This window comes from Gymnoscopelus braueri (assembly GCF_963280865.1).
Source record: "Gymnoscopelus braueri genome assembly, chromosome: 18".
Lineage (NCBI taxonomy): Eukaryota > Metazoa > Chordata > Actinopteri > Myctophiformes > Myctophidae > Gymnoscopelus > Gymnoscopelus braueri.
The window spans coordinates 42,598,066-42,620,316 of NC_137618.1; the positions used below are offsets into that span (position 1 = coordinate 42,598,066).

The window sequence follows — 22,251 nt, forward strand, 5'->3', positions numbered from 1 at the left end:
CTTCCAATACATCGCTGGTTCTCAACGTCTAGTCCGAGGACCCCCCAGAGGTCCAAACGAAAATACAGAACTTGGCAAAACGTTTGTTTTAATAACGGAGTTTGAGTTTTGTTCCTTCAGCCATTGCTGCACTAAACAAACTGCCTCGCTGATATGGTGGTTCTGTGTATACTGGGGACTTTATGTTTTGTCTTATGTTATGTTGTTGTGTGCTATGTTGTTTTGTGACTGAGAGCAGCTAGTTAACTTGACATTGTCATATTGCATTTTCGAATGTAATTTACCTACGTACAGTACAGACTACAAATACAGTATGTTTAGTCTCTGAATGGATACAATTGGTATCCCAACCTGGAAATGTAGCTATTTTCTGTGCAATAGAGAGCTGTAGAGACCCCTGTTACTGAACAAACACTCTATAGCAATGATTACTATCAGAATAGAACTCCAGGGTGGGGGGTGGGGGGGTGGTAGTTATCAGTGAGAACCTGTCATAAAACAGGTTTATCAAGCTGTGGGCTATAGCACACAGGAGCACATTGAGAATGCATTGAAATGGCTGGCAAGGAGGGGATGACATTAACATTGAAGTCAATGAGACCACCTGGGTGCAAATCAAGTTTTGCACCCAGGTGCCCCCCAAAGGGGCGGGCCTGCGGCTCAGGACTCTTGACCCTGATTGTGACATTTGTGTAAGACCATACAATGGCCTGTCACAGCTTTTAGAGTTACATGGCAGAATAAACATTTTCTCTTTCTTTCTCCCATTGGACAAAATGGACGAGCCGTCACTGATCTCTTGTCAATGTGCTATTTTCCTGCGAAAGCTTTCCCCACAAAATGAATGCTGGGGTTTAAGTGGTTAAAATAAACATGCTCTGAAAAAAATGCATTCTTCCGAGGTGGGACCTGATTCAGAAAAAGGTGTTATGCAATCCACATCACAACATTCCACCGTCTCCCCATCCATCCAGTATGGCCTTTTCCTCTGTTCTCAAAGAACGCCTGAAGGGTAACGACGCCGTCGCCATGGTAATCATTTAGATCACCTATCACAGGCTACGATTTCTCTGATCGACTAGAGACGAGCTGGGTGAGTGACTCAGCAGCACCTGTTATCTTCCTGTTATCCCTACTACCCCGCCCCCTCCTCCTCCTCCTCCTCGCTCTCTCTCCCTCCCCCCCTCTCTCTCTACTCTCTCCACCCACCACCCCTCTCTCCCCCTCTCCCTCTCTCTTCATTTTATCCCTAGTACCCCGCCCTCTCTCTGTCTCTCCCTCCCTATCTCACCCTCTCTTTTTTCTCTCTATCCCCCCCTCTCTCTCTCTCTCTTCTCTCTCTCTTCCTCTCCCCATGTTATTGTGCAGAGACATGCCATTTTGGCACAGAAGCATGCCTTTGCTTCACAATCACATTCCATTGCTAATCAATAGCTACCTAATACCTATACACAAAGGCATGCAGACCAGGCCATGATGACACACACACACACACACACACACACACACACACACACACACACACACACACACACACACACACACACACACACACACACACACACACACACACACACACACACACACAGTGACATCACGACAACCTACTGGAAGGAGTCAACAGGGTTAAAAGAGAAAAGTGTCGCAATGTGGTGGCAAGCAGCAGCATAATGCCAGGAGACAGGCTGCACAGCTTTCTGTCCGGTGACATTTATTTCAACAACACCTTGTAAAGCTGGACCTCAAAGACAAGTCACTGCAGCGAGGCAAGTGTCCCGCAGTGACCACCACGATACATGGAACATCATCATCATGCTGACATTAGTGGGATTTATTACCCCTCCAGAAATGTCATATAAATCACCAAATTCCCAAATCAATTGGATTGATAGAACATTGAACTATATGCAACTCAATAGCTCTAGTCTATAACCATGATATCTGTTTCCTTTCCTGTTGCTCGATGCTTTTCATTCATTCATTCATCTCTCCACAGCGGGACATTGTAACGGATCCCAACATCTTCCAAATAGGTTATGCCTGATTTTAGTTGTGCGCAGGTGTCCTACACCGACAATCTGCTATTTTCGGTGTGCCGCAAATAAGTATCCTATAAATACCAACCAAGACAACAGCAACACAAACAATGCGTCCTTTCTCCGTCGATGGAGAGGAGAGGGGAAAGAGGAGAGCAGAGGAGAGAAGAGGAGAGGAGAGGAGAGCAGAGGAGTATGAGAGGAGAGGGGAAAGAGGAGAGAAGAGGAGAGAAGAGGAGAGGAGAGGAGAGCAGAGGAGTATGAGAGGAGAGGGGAAAGAGGAGAGCAGAGGAGTATGAGAGGAGAGGAGAGGAGAGGAGAGACAGAGGAGAGACAGAGCAGGAGAGGAGAGGAGAGGAGAGGAGAGGAGAGGAGAGGAGACAAGACTGAGAAGAGAAGAGGAGAGAGAGAGGAGAGGAAAAGAAGAGAGGAAAGCAGGAGAGGAGAGGAGACAAGACAGAGAAGAGGAGAGAGGAAGAGGAGAGTAGAGGAGAGGAGAAGCTCATCATTTCAGCTCTGCTGCATGCATGCTGATGAGTAGATTTTTATGTTTCAAGGTGTGGGGAAACTCCCCATGACATGACAGTGTATGTCATCTATCCATACACGTTCATATTGAACGGCTGTACTTAGCGTCACTTTGTCAGAGAAAATAAAGAGACGATTTTTTTACCTTTTCTGTTGAGAGTAGCGGCTGGTTCCTGGAGCTCTGTAGCGGAGCGCAGTGTGTCAGAACCCTCAGCACCACTACCGTAATGCTCTGTAGCGGAGCGCAGTGTGTCACAGTGGAGATGGAGAACCCTCACCACACCACCACCACCACTACCGTAATACTTAGAGCACAATCACCTCTCAAGTCAAGACATTACGGTAACCATAATGGCCTACACTGCTGCAGTCCACGTTTTGGTCGTTTTGTGGAGGCAATCACGATTTTCTGTTCAATTGAACTAACACGTATTAATAATAGGCTCTATGCACAGCAGCCATAGTATCACTTCCTTCACAGGTGTTACCAATGATACTAATGAAGGTTCTAGAGTAACGCAGTGGTTCTCAGACTATTTTCAAACATTGTAGTACTTTTACTTTTGGTACTTTAAGTACATTTTGATACCAATACTTTTGTATTTTTACTCAAGTAACACTTTGAATTCCGGACTTTTACTTGTAACAGAGTAGGCTACTTCTACATCGCAGTATTGATACTTTTACTTAAGTAAAACATTTGAGTACTTTTTCCACCATTGGTTGTTTGTCTGTAAACTTCAGGGACTTAACTGCCGTGGCTACAGCGTGGCCAGCGCCGTGAAATAGGAAATGTCTTGTTGTGAATAAATACACAAAATGGAGGGAAAAAAACAAAATAGTAGTTCTCCCGATTTTTTTTGTATTTTTTTGTGATGTGTCTTATAGGTGCCCTTGATTCATTTTAATTATTTTGTGTTAGTTGTTGTTAGTCATGTTGAAGGCAGACATAATATCCAGGGATGGTATTTCTGTACTGTATCAAAATAATCTTAAAGGCACCTTTAGGGTTTTGACTGTCTATCAGTCTAGTTTTCCTGGAAAGCCTGGTGACGCGAGGTCATCTGTCCATAGATACAGTATCGCCATCTTGTGGCCGTTTGGTTTCACTGCTGAAATAAACTTTTTTGATTGACATGGTCGCCAACCAATGAAACTCCTGTGAGAGACGTTTTACACTGAACAAGGAAGTAGTTATTCTCGGCCAATCATAATGAGAAGCGTTAATTAAAGGCGGGTACAAGTCCGACTGGGATCAATTCACTTTGCAGTTTGCAAGATCCGGTGTAGAGCGGATACGGATTCGAACCGTGTGCGAGCATGTATGTGTGTGTAGAAAGTACCGGATACAGTAATCCAGTAGACCGGATCTGAACATTGAACAGTAAACAGAAACCAGGAAAAGCCGGCGTCAGGGACCTACTGTCACAAAACAAAACATGGCTGCTCTGGACAGAGTCAAAGTGTTAGTTTTAGGGGATTCAGGTCAGTAGCTACATGATTGTTTATTAACAATAATCATGATTAACAGATTGTTGTTAAGTATTGATGGTGTGAATGAATGCACACATAATGCTACATTTACCATAGCAAACGTACGTGTAGGCAGAATATTCCCATCATCAGTCGTCCGTTTCCCCCAGAGAATAGTGCATGGTGATATTTATATTGTGAAATAGCCAGTGGTGGAAAAGGTACTCACATGTTTTACACATGTTTAGGTAGGGTAAGTTATTTACTTTGGTTAAAATAAGTGTTAAATAGCTCTATATTCTGATAGTACTCATTGCTATAGAGTGTTTGTTCAGTAAAAAGGAGTCTCCCATCATGTCTCTCCAGTTCTTTATCAAACAGAAAATGCATTTTCAGTGCTCTCTCCTGATTGGCTTAAATTGTGTCACCTACCTGAAAATGTACTATATTCTGTTTACTAAAGAGCTGGAGAGACCCCTGTGACACATAACACACGCTCTGTAGCAATGATTACTATCAGAATATAGTACTTTAACCTTTTTAACGAAAACAAAACAAATATCACTTACCCTACTTTTTAAGTAAAAGTGTCAATACAATGTAGTTCGGAATTCAGAATTTACTTGAGTAAAAGTATCAAAGTACCAAGTACTAGTTGTCCAGGATGTCCCATTTCACAACTTCAAATTGTATGAAAAATCTTTTGAAAATCGCAGATATACAAGCTCACATTGTCGCATTTTGAACTTGTAGATCTGCTATTTTCAAATGGCCGAAATATATTTGGGGCTGGTTAATGTGTGTTTTGTAATAATAATCCAAATCTACAAAGTAACTAACTAAAGTTTTAATATAATTGAAGTGGAGTAAAAGTACAATATTTCTCTCTGAGATGTAGTGGAGTAGAAATAAAATTACAGAAAATTGGAAATACTCCAGTAAAGTAGAAAAGACCTCAAAATTGTACTTAAGTGCAGTACTTAAGTGCAGAGTAAATGTACTTAGTTACTTTACACCACATCTTGAATTGAATTGTGAAGTATAGCATCACTGTGCGTGTGTGTGTGTGTGTGTGTGTTAGAATTGGTAGATTTATTTAAATTAGAAAAATAAAAAATTATCATTAAAAGGCCCCAACTCTTTTGGTGCCATTTAATGATAATAATCTGATGTGACGAATGCAATATTTCAACTGCCAACTTACAGTTTTGAGAATGTTGACCAAAAGTTTGTGCTAAAGCAATTGAGGAAGAAATAAAACCCTGTATTTACCAACCCTCTGTTCTCCTTGCCAGGTGTAGGGAAGTCTTCACTGGTCCATCTGCTGTGTCAGAACCAAGTTTTAGGAAACCCATCATGGACTGTTGGCTGTTCTGTGGATGTGCGGGTAAGCAGCACTAAACACTTCTTATAATTTACTACGGCTGTTTGGAACCAAATAGACCCATAATGGTCCAGTTGGTTCCATTTGTACACAGAGTTAACACTCAATGTGTACTGTATATCTCAACTTCAATGTTATTGTCTCATCCTAAGTTTACAGAAGTAAAGGAGTGTACAGAACTGTTTTGCAGTTTTCAAGAAAAGGGTTATTATAAGGATAAAGAATAGAGAAAGAAACGAGGGAAAACAAAGAAGGCACAATGTCAAACACATGTATGTAGTTGGAGAGAAAGTAGATGCTCGCTGCATCTAAGTTGCAGCACCCTCCATTGACAGCCCATTCATGAAACAGAAAAGTCCTATCTGATTGTATTGAACTGCGATAAACTCACAAATATTGCACCTCGTGTTTGGGAGAGCTCACTGGAAATCACTCTGTCGGGTGGAAACCTCATATGTCCAAAACTGATACTTTTCAGGATTCAAATTCAAAAATAGCAAAAGTAGCACATCTACAAGCTCAAAATGTGTTGCTTCGCACTTTGTTTAATTCACACAAAAAAAACACAAAAAGTAAAAATATGGAGATAAGAGGTTTCTGCCCGACAGCAACGATGTGCAATATGCAGACACAAGAGGTAACCTACTCGGGACATTGAATGAGCCATCTGCAAGCTATTTTCACCAAATGTTTAGCCTATTATGACATGCCCAGAAAAGGGACGCTAAGGTTCATGTGGTTAATTGGACTGAATTCCAGATACACGACTATAAGGAGGGGACCCCAGAGGAGAAGGCCTTCTACATTGAACTCTGGGATGTGGGAGGGTCTCTCGGCAGTGCAAGCAGTATCAAAACCACCAGGGCCGTCTTCTACAATTCAGTTAATGGTAAAGTTACACTTTTATCATTTTGGACCTTTTCAGTGAAGACCAGATAGAAAATGTCTGCCCCATATGTGACCTCATCCTTTGCTTTGGGACTCTGTCTGGTATAGGGGGAATGGTGAAACTGTCAAGTTTTGACCCATTTCCAATGCAATAGGTTCATGTATGTGATGCTATATATAATACTGCAACACAACTGACAATAAAAAAATTGTTCAAACGTTGTATCCGTAACAGGGTGGTGAATTCTAACACAGTACTTTGTTGTTAAATTTGGCACAGGCTGTCAAAACCCAGATTTAAAAGGTTGTTTCAGTCTGTCTTTTAATTTAACCAACCAGTCGAAACTACAGACATCTGTAGGATTCCGGGATTACCTATACATTTTTGTTACAATGTTCGTAAACAGGTTAAAGATTGACCATTTGGCCGTTTCCCCCTATGCCAGATGGTAATGCTATGTGACAGAGGCCCGGAGCTACAGTGAAGGTTGCGGTCACAGATGGGACTAAGAAAATGTATGGATCGATAATGGTTGTTTATGGTTTTCCCTCCCTCAGGTATTGTCTTGGTACATGACTTGACAAACAAGAAATCCTCCCAGAATCTCTATCGCTGGTCATTAGAGGCCTTGAACAAAGACTCCTCTCCAACTGGAGTTATAGTCTCCAATGGGTACGTACGAATAGTGTAACTTGGTGTGATGTGCAATAGGTAAATGGCACAACGTTGTCAGGGTTGTAGTAAAATATTTTGTTAATGATTTCAAGCAATACATCTGAGAAGCAGTATTAGCGTATTTAGTACAGGATGTAAACAAAGTAATTGATGTTACAAACATGTTTTAGGACATTGATCAAAATTAATGTCACTATTCGGTGTGAAACTTGTAAACCCCCCCCCACACACACACACACACACACACAGGGACTATGACAGGGAACAGTTTGCCGAGAACCCAGTGCCTTTGCTGCTGATTGGCACCAAGTTTGACCAAATCCCAGACAACAAGCGCAGCGACGTTCTCACCCGAACAGCCTTCCTGTCAGAAGACTTCAATGCAGAGGAAATCAACCTGGTATGCTGAAAATGGCAGTTTAAAATACATCCTGGTTATGAAATGAAAGTGAAAAGAAGACTGTGTGCGTGTGTGTGTGAGTGAGTGAGATATTGATACCCGAGGTAAAAAAAAATTTTTTGTTTCATTTATTCGCAAAATAACAACAGTACAAAGTAAGTAACATTATTAAAAGACACAGAAATAAGTGCAGGTGAGAAAGGAAACCCATATAGGTCTTCTACTAGGTTCTCACCTAAAATTAACAAGTAGTAAGTTAAAATAGTAGTCAAACATAACACGTTAAACAACAAGTACTGTGTGTGTGTGTGTGTGTGTGTGTGTGAGAGAGAGCGTATTTGTGCATGTGTCTGCACATGTGTGGTTGTGTGTGTGTGTGTGTGTGTGTGTGTGTGTGTGCAGAAGTAGGGCTACATTATAATGGTAGAAGCAAGTGGAGAGGCTTGATTCATCAGGCTGTCCCTCAATATATGTTTAAAGTTACTGAGTGAAGATGAGGAGTTAGCAATAAGTGTGTATTCCAGAGTAAAGAACTTCTGTCTTTAATGGAGAACTGGCTATGAGTGGTACGGCTGAACGGAGGATGGAGATTATTTTTCAGAGTGCTAACCTGAGTACAGCCATGTTTGAGGTTTGTGTCTAAAGGCATTATGTTGTTTCTAAGGACTCCACCAACCCACGATACCTTGCTGCAGGCACATCTAATGCAGTGAAGCTGAGCAGGTTCTTTGACAAGGTGAGAAACGCACAGTGCAGCCGCGCACCTTCCACATTTATTGTGGTTGCTTTTCTTTTTACAAAAACCCCGGTAAATCCCGGTCAACAAAGTATATCGTCTCTGTCGGGTGGAAACCTGTTACTTTTCAGGATATTTCAGAAATAGTCTGATAGCGCCTAGAGCAGGGGTCTTCAACCTTTTCAGGCCAGGGACCCCCAAACTGATGGGGAGATGGAGCAGGGACCCCCTACCTCGTAGGGTAGGGGGGGCTACCACATATATTGTATATTTATGTATACAATTGTGTTTTATATCGCCTGCTCCTATACGCACCTGCCCCAGTAGGTGTGCAAAATAAAAATCTCTACAAAATATGTATAAACATACCATGTTATTGTGTATTGTGCCTCCATTTATCTGTTTGCTATGGATTCATGTTATGTTTAAAGACAATTTGACATTTTGGGGAAAAAAACTTTTTTTTTTTTTTTTTTTTTTCAAACAAAAATATTGTTTAATCAAACAACAATTTCGCGGACCCCCTGCAGTACCTCCACGGACCCCCTAGGGGTTGCGGACCCCCTGTTGAAGACCTCTGGCCTAGAGCTTTTAGATCTGCTACTTTTAATGCTTTTGTGTGACGCTGTAGTATGATCTGTAGTATGATGTAGTATGACCTCTCTGATGACAAGGACATATACTGTATAGACAGCGTCGGAAGCTGTATGCTCAAGGGAACATGCTGTGTCGCAAATTTAGCATGTGCTCAGTACCGGTGAAGATTTCACTCTTTAAATCTTTTTGTACACCTCTGTATACTGCCCACCTGTGGTGTCGCTACAAGCAAGGCAGCATCAGACGACTCACAGTGGCCTATAATGACTGTATGCGGCTGCTGCTGAGAGCTCCAAGAAGCTCCAGTGCAAGCCAGATGTTTGTTAGTTTTGGGGTACCCACCTGCCCTGCTGTGCTACGCAATCTTATGTATAGATTTATGTGTAGGGCATCTGAGTCAGTAAATGACATCATTTCTGTCATAAGTAACCCGTTACGTAGTTCTGTCAGGTTCTCCTCTAGACTGTGGAACCATTGGCGCACTTGTCTGTATGTTCGAAACTGAACATGGTGGAATTCTTTTTATTGTATTTCTTTTTCTTGTATTGTTATATTTTGTATGGTGTTTTTTTATTTTGTGATATGGATCGCCTTGGGTCTGAAATAAAGATTTAATTGAATTGAATTGATCAACTAGGGCATTCATTTACGAAAAAAAACACAAAAAGTTAAAACATGGCGATAAGAGGTTTCTGCCCGACAGCAACGATATGGAGTTCAGTTTAATATGAATACTAGCAACATGCTATTGTTCCCATTTTAAGAATTAGAATTGGTGTGCACTTAAATATTAGAACCTATTTAAATGCACAGCAGATGCGTGTCTGTGCGTTTTCCTCGAGAGCACTAGAGAAAGTAAAACATACAGCTTATTATGTTTCTTTCATAATAGTGTCTACATAATAGTGTCTACTAATTTAGATGACAATGTGTTTGATGTCCACATAGCAGAGGTTGTCTAGCATCATAATGAAAGTGAAAGTTTTGCAAATTAATCTTAATGAATGCACTTAAATATTAGAACCTATTTAAATGCACAGCAGATGCGTGTCTGTGCGTTTTCCTCGAGAGCACTAGAGAAAGTAAAACATACAGCTTATTATGTTTCTTTCATAATAGGTCATAGAGAAGAGATACTTCACCAGAGATCCAAGTCAGGTAAGTTTTCATTTACAATCATGATACAATTTACACATTTTAGCTGGCGCTCTTATCCAGAGTGACTTACGAGTGCGAGATCAGTGTAAGCAGTGTAAGCATGAACCTTAGTCAACAAACAACAAGGTACATAGTCACATAATGTAGAGGGAAACTAGGATACCAGGTAAACATTTAGCATTCTTTGTCTGTATCATAGTGACAATAACATAACACACAGTGTTACCACACTCAGCTGATTTCACTACAAAACCTCTCTTGTTTCTGTGCAGATGACAGGTTTCACAGAACGGAAACGGTTCAACTTCAAAAGCTTGCACTACGACTGAGGAGCAGCTCTGCGGTCTGGTCTCCAAGTCAACCATGATTCTTACCTATACATCATCATATCGTCTCTGTCGGGTGGAAACCTCATATGTCCAAAACTGTTAATGTTCAAGATTCAAATGCAAAAGTAGCAGATCTACAAGCTCAAAACACGTTGCTTCGCACCACGTTTCGAGCTTGCGGATCTGCTACTTTAGATACTTTTGTGTGACACTGTAGTATGATCAAGTTAATTTATGAAAAAACACACAAAAAGTTAGAATATGGAGATAAGAGGTTTTAGCAACGATATGCCCACTCTCTTGTCCCTTCTATTCTCAACAGATTAGAAGTGGCAGCCAGTACCTCCTGGTATGACTCTTTTGTGTATTTAATGTTTATGAACGTTATATTACACACACCGCTCAATTTCATGTGACCTAATTATAAACTGGCTGTACATTTAAACGGTCTGATCTTTACATGAAATTGTCAAAAAATACCATGGCAGGTGTCAGCTTTTATCTCTTATTAATTGCAGTTAAATCCATTTCATTCACAAAGAGCGGAAGATGGTATAAAGAAAAGTATTTAAACCGTGACATAGGGAGTGTGTGAAGTGGGACATAAACTGTATTCATATTTTCTACAGTAAATAAAAGGACCTTGACACCCTCAATACATGTAATTGTCTCCACAGCTTCGGACATAATATTGTACATAAACAGACTGTTTGAGTTGAAGGCTTTATTTTTCGATTTTGCATATGTTTACATTATATCCATTGTCATTACAACATTACCATAATAACAGAGTCAGTGATGGCTAATCATCATTGGTTAAGAAGTTGTGAATTTTGTTTTAACCTTCTCTCTGGGGATTGTTTTCAGCTATGCTTTTAAAATCAATACACACTTTAAAATGTATTAAAACAAAACAATAACGTATGTAAAAAAGAAAAGTGCAACAAAGTTCAGTGTCCTAAGCAATTTCCAAGTCTTTAAGTACATTTCATACCATATTGAAATGAATGGAATGTTTTGTAAAATGATCATCAGAAGTGTCCAGTGTATGGTGTGTCATAGTCAATGGACTAAACATACCAGACTGACCGTCAGTATGGTCCTTTTAAGACTGTGAAAGAGGGCTGAGGACAGGAGTGTAGGGATATACTTAAAATTATCTAAGGTTACAAGTACAAATCAAATCAGTCTACAATGTATTCCTTAGTTTTGCTATATTAGCAAATGGATTGTTTATTTTGTGGTTGTATATTTTTCACATGTAAAAGATTTGCAAAACAATGTCCAAATTATGTCTTTAATTTTAAATAAAACGTGGGGTTTACGGTGTGTTGTATTGCTCTGTGATATTTTTATGTGAATGACAAAAGGATGGAACATTCTGCAGACCTCTTCCATGGCCTTATATGCAACACATCCTCACCATTTCATCACCGTTTCAATCCATTGGATAAAGAAAGAGACTTTAATGAACACATTCGGGCGGTACTTGCCGGTCTTCCATCCATAACTTACATCAACAAAGGCTGATATACCATGCACTTTGCCACCACAGACAAGTGGACCACCGGAGTCTCCCTAAAGGTAAAAATAAAGTGACATTAAAGCCTTGGAGGAGAGGAGTGGGGACTTGATATTGGCAGCATTTCACCCAACAGATTAAATCATCTTATTCAAATACTTAAAATTTCTGTTCCATTACCTGCCAAATTCCCACGTTCGTCTTCTTGTTGGCGTGGGTGCATATCATCTGGTCCCTGGCAAAGTATTCCCCCCACTTGTATTTACATTCATCACTGAACTCCATCTTCACTTTGGTTTCTCTCAGTGCTTCAGAGGCAGGGGTTCTGGGTCCAGTTTGACCCCAGCCAATCACCAAGCACTCAGTGCGGGCAGGAATTGTCTTATCCTTCTTGGGAAGTCCAATAGTCGTCACGTTCTCATTTAGTTTGGCATTTGTCATTAACTGTGAAAGGGAACAGAGCATTCTCAGATTTATTTTACATGTGACGTTACAGAAAAACTGTAACATGGCAACATTTGGATTAAGGTTCCAATGCTGTCACATTATATTACATACAGCCTATTATATACATATAGTACACAAACACTTAACAGTATAAGGAGGCACATCTTGGACATTTTAAAATAGCTTAAACATTTTATTACAGAAAAAGTAAAACCTATGATGACAAGTAGGCCTATTATAGGCAATACCTCAGTACGTATTGTGTAGGCTACAGATGGAGAGAGGATGTACATAAGTCTATGCTGCGCCCTTGTGGTCAAACTACAAACAATCAAGTCTACAGAGACTTCAATAGCTTATAATAATGCGAGTGCATGAGTTAATACTTTACAAATGCATCGTCCAAATGTATTTGCTGGCTTAATGACTCTGATCATTAAATAATCTTGGTTCTATCAAGCACAAGCTTTAATACTACACACTGCCAATCCCAGCTGAGAAGAAATTTAGTACAGCTGTCTCTTTGAAGATGTTGTTTCCCCCCTTTCCTTTAAACTATCTTTGATTGATATTTTGTATGTAATTTTGTATGTACTACTATCAGTCTGATATAAATTTTTAATTGAATATCAGAGGTTGTCAATAAGATATACTTTTAGTGAGATTAATGTCTGTATAGCAGATGTTAAAACAGTTTTTAAGTCTGAGCAGGCAGTAATATGTAGTGTCTACTAATTTAGATGACAATGTGTTTGATGTCCACATAGCAGAGGTTGTCTAGCATCATAATGAAAGTGAAAGTTTTGCAAATTAATCTTAATGAATGACTATACTTCGCATTACTTGTTTAAATATCTAAATAAGATAAGACACATTTCAGAACTGATTTTAGTTTAGTTTAACACAATGTGAGATTACCTTAAGAAGCATAATGTCATATGTGGTGTTGCAATTATAGCTCGGATGCTTATGGTACCGGTACTCAGCCACTGGGATCTCTTGTTGTCTCTTCTTCTCATCTTTGTTGTTTAGGTTGTGTGCTCCAAGTACCACCACGATCACGTCAGTGCCACTGAAATATAAGAGACGTGAGGGTTAAATAGCCGTGATATATCATTGTATGAATTTTGTTCTTAATAAGAAAGATTAACTCACTTTTTACAATGTGCTGAGGTTAGAACAAAGTCCTCCCGAATGAGAATCCCTCCACATGTATGCCGTCCTTTGACTTGAAGTGACGCCATGAAGGGTCTAGAATGAGGCTCGGATTCCTGTCCTCCCACTATGCCGCTCTCAGAAGCCCCTTACATGAACAACACCAATGTAAAACACATTACCTATAGGACAGGGTCAACTAAATAAAATTGTTGTGCTTTGCCCCTGGCCCTGCAGAACAACCTTTTGAGTCTTGACTCACTGATGGAGAAACACTGAACTAGAAGATGGAGTTAAAAAAAAAATGGGTAAAATATGAATTGGGAACATGCCCATATTTTTCTTGCTGTCAATTACATCAAAGAGACAAGAATAATGTCCCTGATGTCACCACATACACTGAGGGCCCTATCTTGGGCACCATCTTACCCCTTGTCCCTAAACTTCTTTGCCATGTTTTACTATTTCGAAAAACATTTTCAAATAGTTCAAATAGCCAATCTACAAGCTCACAACGTGTCAATGTAGATCGGCTAGTTGAATTATTTTAAAATAAATAATACTTTTATTTAAGGGATAAGGGTTAAGGCAGCACCCAAGACAGGGCCCTGAGAGTATTATGAATTAAGCAAAACTGGCGAAAAAAATTGAATAAATGTTTAAATCAATAAATAAATAATAATAATAAATGTAATCTTACCAGTGAAGGAAAGCAGCTGAAGCACAACTATGATATAGAGGAGCATCATTGTGTCTGAACAGTTTGACCTGGGGCCTGTTCCTCAAAAGGTGAATTAGAGCTAAAGCCTGGCTTTACCACCTATCCTGGCTTAATTTAGCCAGGATTAGAGCTGAGTCGGTTCCTCAAAAGGTGAATTATCTTGAAGATTAGTTTAGCCAGTTCACCCTGGCTAAGTTTAGCCTTATCCGATTCCTCAAAAGAGAATTGAAGCAAGCCTAGCTTAGTTACCATGGCAATTTAGCTGTGAAGTTAGCCTGGTCAGGAGCAGGCTAACAGCCAAGCTTTATTAATCCAGTGCCTTGTTCTTCAAGTTTTGTGAAATAGCTGTTAGTCCAATGACTCCAATCATAAACCAATGAGTTTTTCTACACTTATTCAATTCTTATGCTAAAATCAAAGATCTACAAGCCCGAAATGTTTTTGTCTTAAGGCGGCCGGGGGTCCCCGGCCCCCCATGGACCCCCGCCCCCGTGGACCCCCGCCCCCGTGTACCCCCGGCCCCCTGTGTACCTCCGGCCCCCGTGGACCCCCGGACCCCCATGGACCTCCGGACCCCCGTGGACCCCCGGACCCCCATGGACCCCCGGACCCCCGTGGACCTCCGGACCCCCGTGGACCCCCGGACCCCCGTGGACCTCCGGACCCCCGTGGACCCCCGGACCCCCGTGGACCTCCGGACCCCCGTGGACCCCCGGACCCCCATGGACCCCCGGACCCCCATGGACCTCCGGACCCCCGTGGACCCCCGGACCCCCATGGACCCCCGGACCCCCGTGGACCCCCGGACCCCCGTGGACCCCCGGACCCCCATGGACCCCCGGACCCCCATGGACCTCCGGACCCCCGTGGACCCCCGGACCCCCATGGACCTCCGGACCCCCGTGGACCCCCGGACCCCCATGGACCTCCGGCCCCCATGGACCCCCGGACCCCCATGGACCTCCGGACCCCCGTGGACCCCCGGACCCCCATGGACCCCCGGACCCCCATGGACCTCCGGACCCCCGTGGACCCCCGGACCCCCATGGACCCCCGGACCCCCGTGGACCTCCGGACCCCCGTGGACCCCCGGACCCCCATGGACCCCCGGACCCCCATGGACCTCCGGACCCCCGTGGACCCCCGGACCCCCATGGACCTCCGGACCCCCGTGGACCCCCATGGACCCCCGGACCCCCATGGACCTCCGGACCCCCGGACCCCCATGGACCTCCGGACCCCCGTGGACCCCCACCCCCGTGGACCCCCGTATACCCCGGACCTCTGTTGGGGGTCAATGGGGGTCCGGGAGTACACGGGGGGCCGGGAGTACACGGGGGGCCCGGCCCCCCGTGTACTCCCGGACCCCCGTTGACCCCCGTGGACCCCCGGCCGCCAAAAGGCAAGCTTTTCCCTTGTAGATCTTCGATTTTAGAAATTTGAAATTAGAAAATTATTCTAAGTGTTTATAATTATAATTCCAACATTCACTTAAACTCCTTATGTTTAAACCTAACTGAATTATATATTTATGGATTTGTATATAAATTAATTGCATATTTTTGGACAACTTGTGCATTTAATTTGTCGGCAATACTTTGCCACGCTTTCTCCCTGGATCTATATTTATTGCGGCCGTGTTTCCTTTCTTGCTTATTATAAATTTTACTTCCTTGTAAGATTCCATGAGCTGCTGCAGTGCTGCTGTTCAGCCACAGAGAAGAACGCCGCTCTGGTTTTGGGCTCCATGATTGGTCAAGTTCAAGGATTCTGCTATCGACTTTCATGGTCTTTTATAGAAATAAGTGAAGCCTGGCTTCAATATCCTGGCTCGACACAGCCTGGCTTGACAAGGCCTAGCTCGACAAAGTCGCTCCTTTTCAGCCTGGCTTGGCGTTCCAGGAACCGAATAAACCAGGCTATACGGACCCGACTTTGTCAAGCCTGGATTTGACTTAAATCCAGGCTTATTTAATTCACCTTTCGAGGAACAGGCCCCTGGTTTTGGTGATCTGCCACTAAATGTTCCAACCTTCAACAGGAAACCGAGGATCCATGTTTGATGTTCACATGATGACTCATGTAGAGATGAGGTGAGGGGGAATTATCACACCTTTACACTGAAGGTGTATGCATAAAAACGGCCCTGTATGTGGTCAGCCTGTTCTTCATGCACCTGAATGAGTGTAATGAAAAATCCCTATGGTAATATTTTGCTCAGAGTTAAATTAATTCAGGATTTTGCTGTGTATGAATTTGAACAGATCTTTGATGCTGTTACTGTAACAGGTTGACATTGGTGTGTTTTACTCGTTAACCCTCAATACCATGGTAGGTTTTTAGCGCTACCATATATTTCAGGATATTTCTGCTTGACCAGAAGATTGGAAATGACAGGAAGGAGAGGGAAGAGAGAAAGAGCACCCATAACACAAGTCGTGAATCAGATTCAAACCAAAAAAAGCAGTATTAGTATTAACAAATATTACTGTAGACAAAATGGTAACTCCCCTTGTCCCTGTTCCGACATGTGGATGTTTATTTTACCAGTTCAATATGAGTACATAATCCACAAGTCATGTCACAAATCTTTGCACATTGCCAACACCATGGCAGAATTATGATACAGAATAGACAGTTTGAATGACAGTGATCTGACAGTCAACTGTTCTACCCTCCACAGGAAACTGAGGGTCGATGTTTGTTTGAGACAAGGTGAAAGAGAATTACACCTTTACACTAAAGCATGCTTGTATATGGAAACTGTGTGGTCTGTGGCATTGTTGCTGTGCGAAATGTCACGCTGCACAGTGCACAGTGGTTCTTGGCCTGTGTTTTTTCTTCAGGTGTGCCGGAGAACATACGTGATTTGTTCTCCCCTTTCCATAATAGTAAACAGAGCTATTTCACCAGAAATCAGTCAGGTAAAATTTAATTTATCATTCTTTGTCTGTATCATAGAGACAATAACACAACACACAGTGTTACCAAAATCAACTCACATAGTAGTACAAAACCTCTCTCTTGTTTCTGTGCAGATGACAGGTTTCACAGAACGGAAACGGTTCAACTTCAAAAGCTTGCACTATGACTGAGGAGCAGCTCTGCGGTCTGGTCTCCAAGTCAACCATGATTCTTACCTATACATCATCATATCGTCTCTGTCGGGTGGAAACCTCATATGTCCAAAACTGTTAATGTTCAGGATTCAAATGCAAAAGTAGCAGATCTACAAGCTCAAAACGCATTGAGCTTGCGGATCTGCTACTTTTGATACTTTTTTGTGACACTGTAGTATGATCAAGTTAATTTACGAAAAAACACACACAAAATGGAGATAAGAGGTTTCTGCCCGACAGCAACGATATGCCCACTCTCTTGTCCCTTCTATTCTCAACAGATTAGAAGTGGCAGCCAGTACCTCCTGGTATGACTCTTTTGTGTATTTAATGTTTATGAACGTTATATTACACACACACCGCTCAATTTCATGTGACCTAATTATAAACTGGCTGTACATTTAAACGGTCTGGTCTTTACATGAAATTGTCAAAAAATACCATGGCAGATGTCAGCTTTTATCTCTTATTAATTGCAGTTAAATCCATTTCATTCACAAAGAGCAGAAGATGGTATAAGAAAAAGTATTTAAACCGTGACATAGGGAGTGTGTGAAGTGGGACATAAACTGTATTCATATTTTCTACAGTAAATAAAGGACCTTGACACCCTCAATACATGTAATTGTCTCCACAGCTTCGGACATAATATTGTACATAAACAGACTGTTTGAGTTGAAGGCTTTATTTTTCGATTTTGCATATGTTTACATTATATCCATTTTCATTACCATAATAACAGAGTCAGTGATGGCTAATCATCATTGGTTAAGAAGTTGTGAATTTTGTTTTAACCTTCTCTCTGGGGATTGTTTTCAGCTATGCTTTTAAAATCAATACACACTTTAAAATGTATTAAAACACAACAATAACGTATGTTTAACAAAAAAATGTGTGCAACAAAGTTCAGTGTGTCCTAAGCAATTTCCAAGTCTCTATAAGTACATTTTCATACCATATTGAAAAGAATGGAATGTTTTGTAAAATGATCATCAGAAGTGTACAGTGTATGGTGCGTCATAGTCAATCGACTAAACATACCAGACTGACCGTCGGTATGGTCCTTTTAAGACTGAAAGAGGGGGTAGGGATATACTTAAAACGATCTAAGTACAAATCAAATCAGTCTACAATGTATTCCTTAGTTTTGCTATATTAGCAAATGGATTGTTTATTTTGTGGTTGACTATTTGTAAAAGATTTGCAAAAAAAGTTTACGGTGTGTTATATTGCTCTGTGATATTTTTTATGTGCATGACAAAAGGATGGAACATTCTGCAGACCTCTTCCATGGCCTTATATGCAACACATCTTCACCGTTTCATCACCGTTTCAATCCATTGGATAAAGAAAGAGACTTCAATGAACACATTCGGGCGGTACTTGTCAGTCCTCCAGTCATAATGATCATCAACAAAGGCAGATATACCATGCACTTTGCCACCACAGACGAGGGGACCACCGGAGTCTCCCTAAAGAGAAAAATAAAGTGACATCAAAGCCTTGGAGGAGAGGAGTGGGGACTTCAATGATATTGGCAGCATTTCACCGAACAGATTAAATCATCTTATTCAAATACTGTTCCATTACCTGCTGAATTCCCACATTCGTCTTCTTGTTGGCTTTGGTGCATATCATCTGGTCCCTGGCGAAGTATTCCCCCCACTTGTGTTTACATTCATCACTGAACTCTATCTTGACTTTGGTTTCTCTCAGTGCTTCAGAGGGAGGGGTCTTGGGTCCAGTTCGACCCCAGCCCATCACTAAGCACTCAGTCTGGGCAGGAAGTTTCTCATCCTTCTTGGGAAGTCCAATGGTCATCACGTTCACATTTAGTTTGGCATTTGTCTTTAACTGTGAAAGGGAACAGAGCAGTTCTCCGATTTTTTTACGTGTGACGTTACAGAGAAACTGTCTTAGTTTTCCTCTCATGTGATTTATCAGTGATTCGATTCATTATTAGATTCAGACATTTTAATGAAAACATGGCAACATTTGGATTCAGGTTCCAATACTGTCACATTATATTACATACAGCCTATTATATACATAGAGTACACATACACTTAACAGTATAAGGAGGCACATCTTGTACATTTTAAAATAGCTTACACATTTATTACAGAAAAAGTAAAACCTGTGATGACAAGTATAGGCAATACCTCAGTATGTATTGTGTAGGCTACAGATTGAGAGAAGATGTATATCACTCTATGCTGCGCCCTTGTGGTCAAACTACAAACAATCAAGTCTACAGAGACTTCAATAGCTTATAATAATATTATCTAAGAGACCTACATGGTGTAGTGCAAGTAAATTGTGAGTGCATGAGTTAATACTTTACAAATGCATCGTCCAAATGTATTTGCTGGATTAATGACTGATAATTAAATCATCTTGGTTTTATCAAACATAAGGTTTAATACTACACACTGCCAATCCCAGCTGAGAAGAAATTTAGTACAGTTGTCTCGTTGAAGATGTTGTTTCCCCCCTCCTTTAAACTATCTTCGATTGATATTTTGTATATGTCATTCTGTATGTACTGTCTTTTTTATCTGGATCCTGAGTCTGATATAAAATTAGAATATCAGCAGGACAAAAGTTCATGAGATCAGAGGTTGTCAATAAGATATACTTTTAGTAAGATTAATGTCTGTATAGCAGAGGTTAAAACAGTTTTTAAAACAGGATGTCTGAGCATGGCAGTAATATGTAGTGTCTACTAATTTAGATGACAAGGTGTTTAATGTCTACATAAGAAGCAGAAGTTGTCGAGCTAGCATCATAATGAAAGTGAAGGTTTTGCAAATTAATCTTAATGAATGACTATACTCACATTACTTGTTTAAATATCTAAATAAGATGAGACAGATTTCAGAACTGATTTTAGTTTAGTTTGACACAATGTGAGTTTACCTTCAGAAGCATAATGTCATATTTCTTGGTTTTGACATCAAATTTAGGATGTGGATGGTACTCAGCAACTGGGATCTTTTGTTGGCTCGTCTCATTTTTGGCTATGTTGTGTGCTCCAAGTACCACCAGCATGTCATCACTGAAATATAATAGAAGTGACAGTTAAATAGCCATGATATTACATTATTCAATGTAGAAATCAGATTCAGTTTTAAAGAAAAATGAACTCACTGTTCATGGCAATGTGCCGAGGTTAGAACAAAGTCCTTTCGAATGAGTATCCCTCCACAAGTATGATGTCCTCGTACTTGCAGTTCTGCCATGTAGGGTCTGGAATGAGGCTTGGATTCCTCTCCTCCCACTATGCCGCTCTCAGAAGCCCCTTACATGAAAAACACAGACTATTAATGTAGAACACATTACCGAGGACACGGCCTCAAAGTGTATACTCAAGTAAATACTCAAGTATTCAAAAGTACTAATTACGAAGTACATTTTCTTTTCAATATTAATGCTTTGCTGTATTGAAATTTAGAACAAAAATTATGTTCAGAAATGTTCAACAATTGTATCCTAATGTGTGAGGGGGTCATGTTTTTTTTATTCCTCTTTTTGACCTCCATTTAATTTAATTTTTTATATATATATTCTTTCAAAACAATTTATTTAAAAAACATTATAAAAAAATAAATTGAAAAAGCAACCCCCTCACACATTCTAAGGACCGTATCAGTCACCAGAACCAAGGATGGGTGTTTTCAATGAATCTATCTTGGTTAAAATGGAGTTTGAAGTTGCAATGAGTTTATATACTGTAGGAAGGGGGAGTATTTGTTGAAATGAATATCAAACATCTAAATATTGAATCAAGCAACTTAAAAACGGTCTGGGGTGCACACAAAAGCCAGAGTAGACGTTATTAAAATGACACTAGAGGTGAAATAACCCGTTTTAAGTTGTTCTTCGTACTTGACTGTCAGAACAACTTTTGAGTCTTGACTCAAGGAAACACCAAACTAGTAAAAATGTTTACATATTGTATAGCCTACAAAGGGTATATTCTGGCATATTCTGGACAGTCTTTTTTTCCTGTGAGTAGTCATGAAGCTGTAGCTAGATGCCACCTTTCTGTGTCAGGTTTGATTTTAGACATGCAATTTTCTTCCAGTATATTCAACGATATTGATGTGAATAAGACAATTGACAGGCACATATTGAGGATGAGTGTCTGCCTGAAACGTTCTCATCAACATTTTTGGAAGTTAAAAAAAGAGGGGAAAAATCTACATAAACTGAAATTGTTTGTAAGAATAATTCAATGTTAATAAACAGCTCATGACATGAGCAATCTTGCATTTTCTTTCCACATGGTGGTGGTATATATTTTTTGCAATGAAACTGTAGCTTGGCTGATTATCTTAACCATGTTATAGATTTATAAAAAAAAATAGTAGTAGTAGTAGTAGTAGTAGTAGTAGTAATAATTATGATAATAATAATAGTAATAATAATAATAATAATAATAATAATAAGGGTAATAATAATAATAATAATAATAATAATAATAATAATAATAATAATGATAATGATAATGATGATAAATGTGATCTTACCAGTAAGGGACAGCAGCTGAAGCACAGCTATGATGTAGAGGAGCATCATTGAATGTGAACAGTTTGAGCTGGTATGGGTGACCTACAGTACCTACTGTACTTATGTATGAGTAAGCAGACACATTATGTGATTATATGGGCACATTTCTTAATAATGATTACTCAACCAGACAATCTGGTACACTTCCCCTTCTTGAGATTCTAATTCCCTTTTCTGTGTATTTAAAAGGGAATTAGAAAATTACACAGAGTGGAGTTTCTTGACCTCCGACTTCACAGTAACTGACAGCATTGACGCGTCGTCATAGGTCACCATGTCGTTAACGCACTGTTCCATGGGATAAATACAAATCTTTCACTTTCCTTCATTATTAAATGCATGGTCAGGGACCACATGCAATACCTTCACGGACCACCAGTGGTCCACGGACCACCTGTTGAAAACCCTGCATGCTTTACTTACACCAAGTTCAATTCATTCAGGATTTTGCTGTGTATAAATTTACTAAAATAATTAACTGATTTTTATTGCTGGTAGTGTAACACGTTG

General features: G+C 40.6%; 3 protein-coding genes across 5 annotated transcripts; 1 reads left to right on the forward strand and 2 right to left on the reverse strand.

The window, feature by feature from the left end:
• Positions 1 to 3,984: 3,984 nt before the first annotated feature.
• On the forward strand, positions 3,985 to 17,785 carry rabl3 (RAB, member of RAS oncogene family-like 3). Of its 3 annotated transcripts, XR_013932007.1 has the most exons (9): positions 3,985 to 4,049; positions 5,333 to 5,424; positions 6,181 to 6,310; positions 6,868 to 6,982; positions 7,235 to 7,385; positions 8,050 to 8,121; positions 9,838 to 9,876; positions 10,149 to 10,479; positions 17,395 to 17,785. XR_013932007.1 is itself a non-coding variant. In XM_080412518.1 (8 exons), exons 1-8 carry the CDS (start codon positions 4,004 to 4,006, stop codon positions 17,143 to 17,145), a joined length of 702 nt encoding a protein of 233 aa, XP_080268644.1. In that variant the 5' UTR covers positions 3,985 to 4,003; the 3' UTR covers positions 17,146 to 17,785. The 3 variants fall into 3 exon arrangements, 2 of the variants coding, with proteins under 2 accessions (XP_080268644.1, XP_080268643.1); XM_080412518.1 differs by lacking the exon at positions 10,149 to 10,479 and having other exon boundaries at positions 17,089 to 17,785; XM_080412517.1 differs by lacking the exon at positions 17,395 to 17,785 and having other exon boundaries at positions 10,149 to 11,534.
• On the reverse strand, positions 11,625 to 14,078 carry LOC308073554 (granzyme-like protein 1; the record flags this gene model as incomplete). The annotated part of the gene is made up of 5 exons (XM_080412513.1): positions 11,625 to 11,783; positions 11,908 to 12,171; positions 13,093 to 13,246; positions 13,330 to 13,477; positions 14,030 to 14,078. 5 exons carry the CDS (start codon positions 14,076 to 14,078, stop codon positions 11,625 to 11,627), a joined length of 774 nt encoding a protein of 257 aa, XP_080268639.1.
• Positions 17,786 to 17,903: 118 nt separating the features above from the next.
• LOC308073557 (granzyme B-like) lies at positions 17,904 to 21,831 on the reverse strand. The gene is made up of 5 exons (XM_080412516.1): positions 21,702 to 21,831; positions 20,320 to 20,470; positions 20,089 to 20,227; positions 18,760 to 19,023; positions 17,904 to 18,641 (listed from the first exon to the last, which is right to left on the reverse strand). Exons 1-5 carry the CDS (start codon positions 21,748 to 21,750, stop codon positions 18,483 to 18,485), a joined length of 762 nt encoding a protein of 253 aa, XP_080268642.1. The 5' UTR covers positions 21,751 to 21,831; the 3' UTR covers positions 17,904 to 18,482.
• Between the last annotated feature and the right edge of the window lie 420 nt (positions 21,832 to 22,251).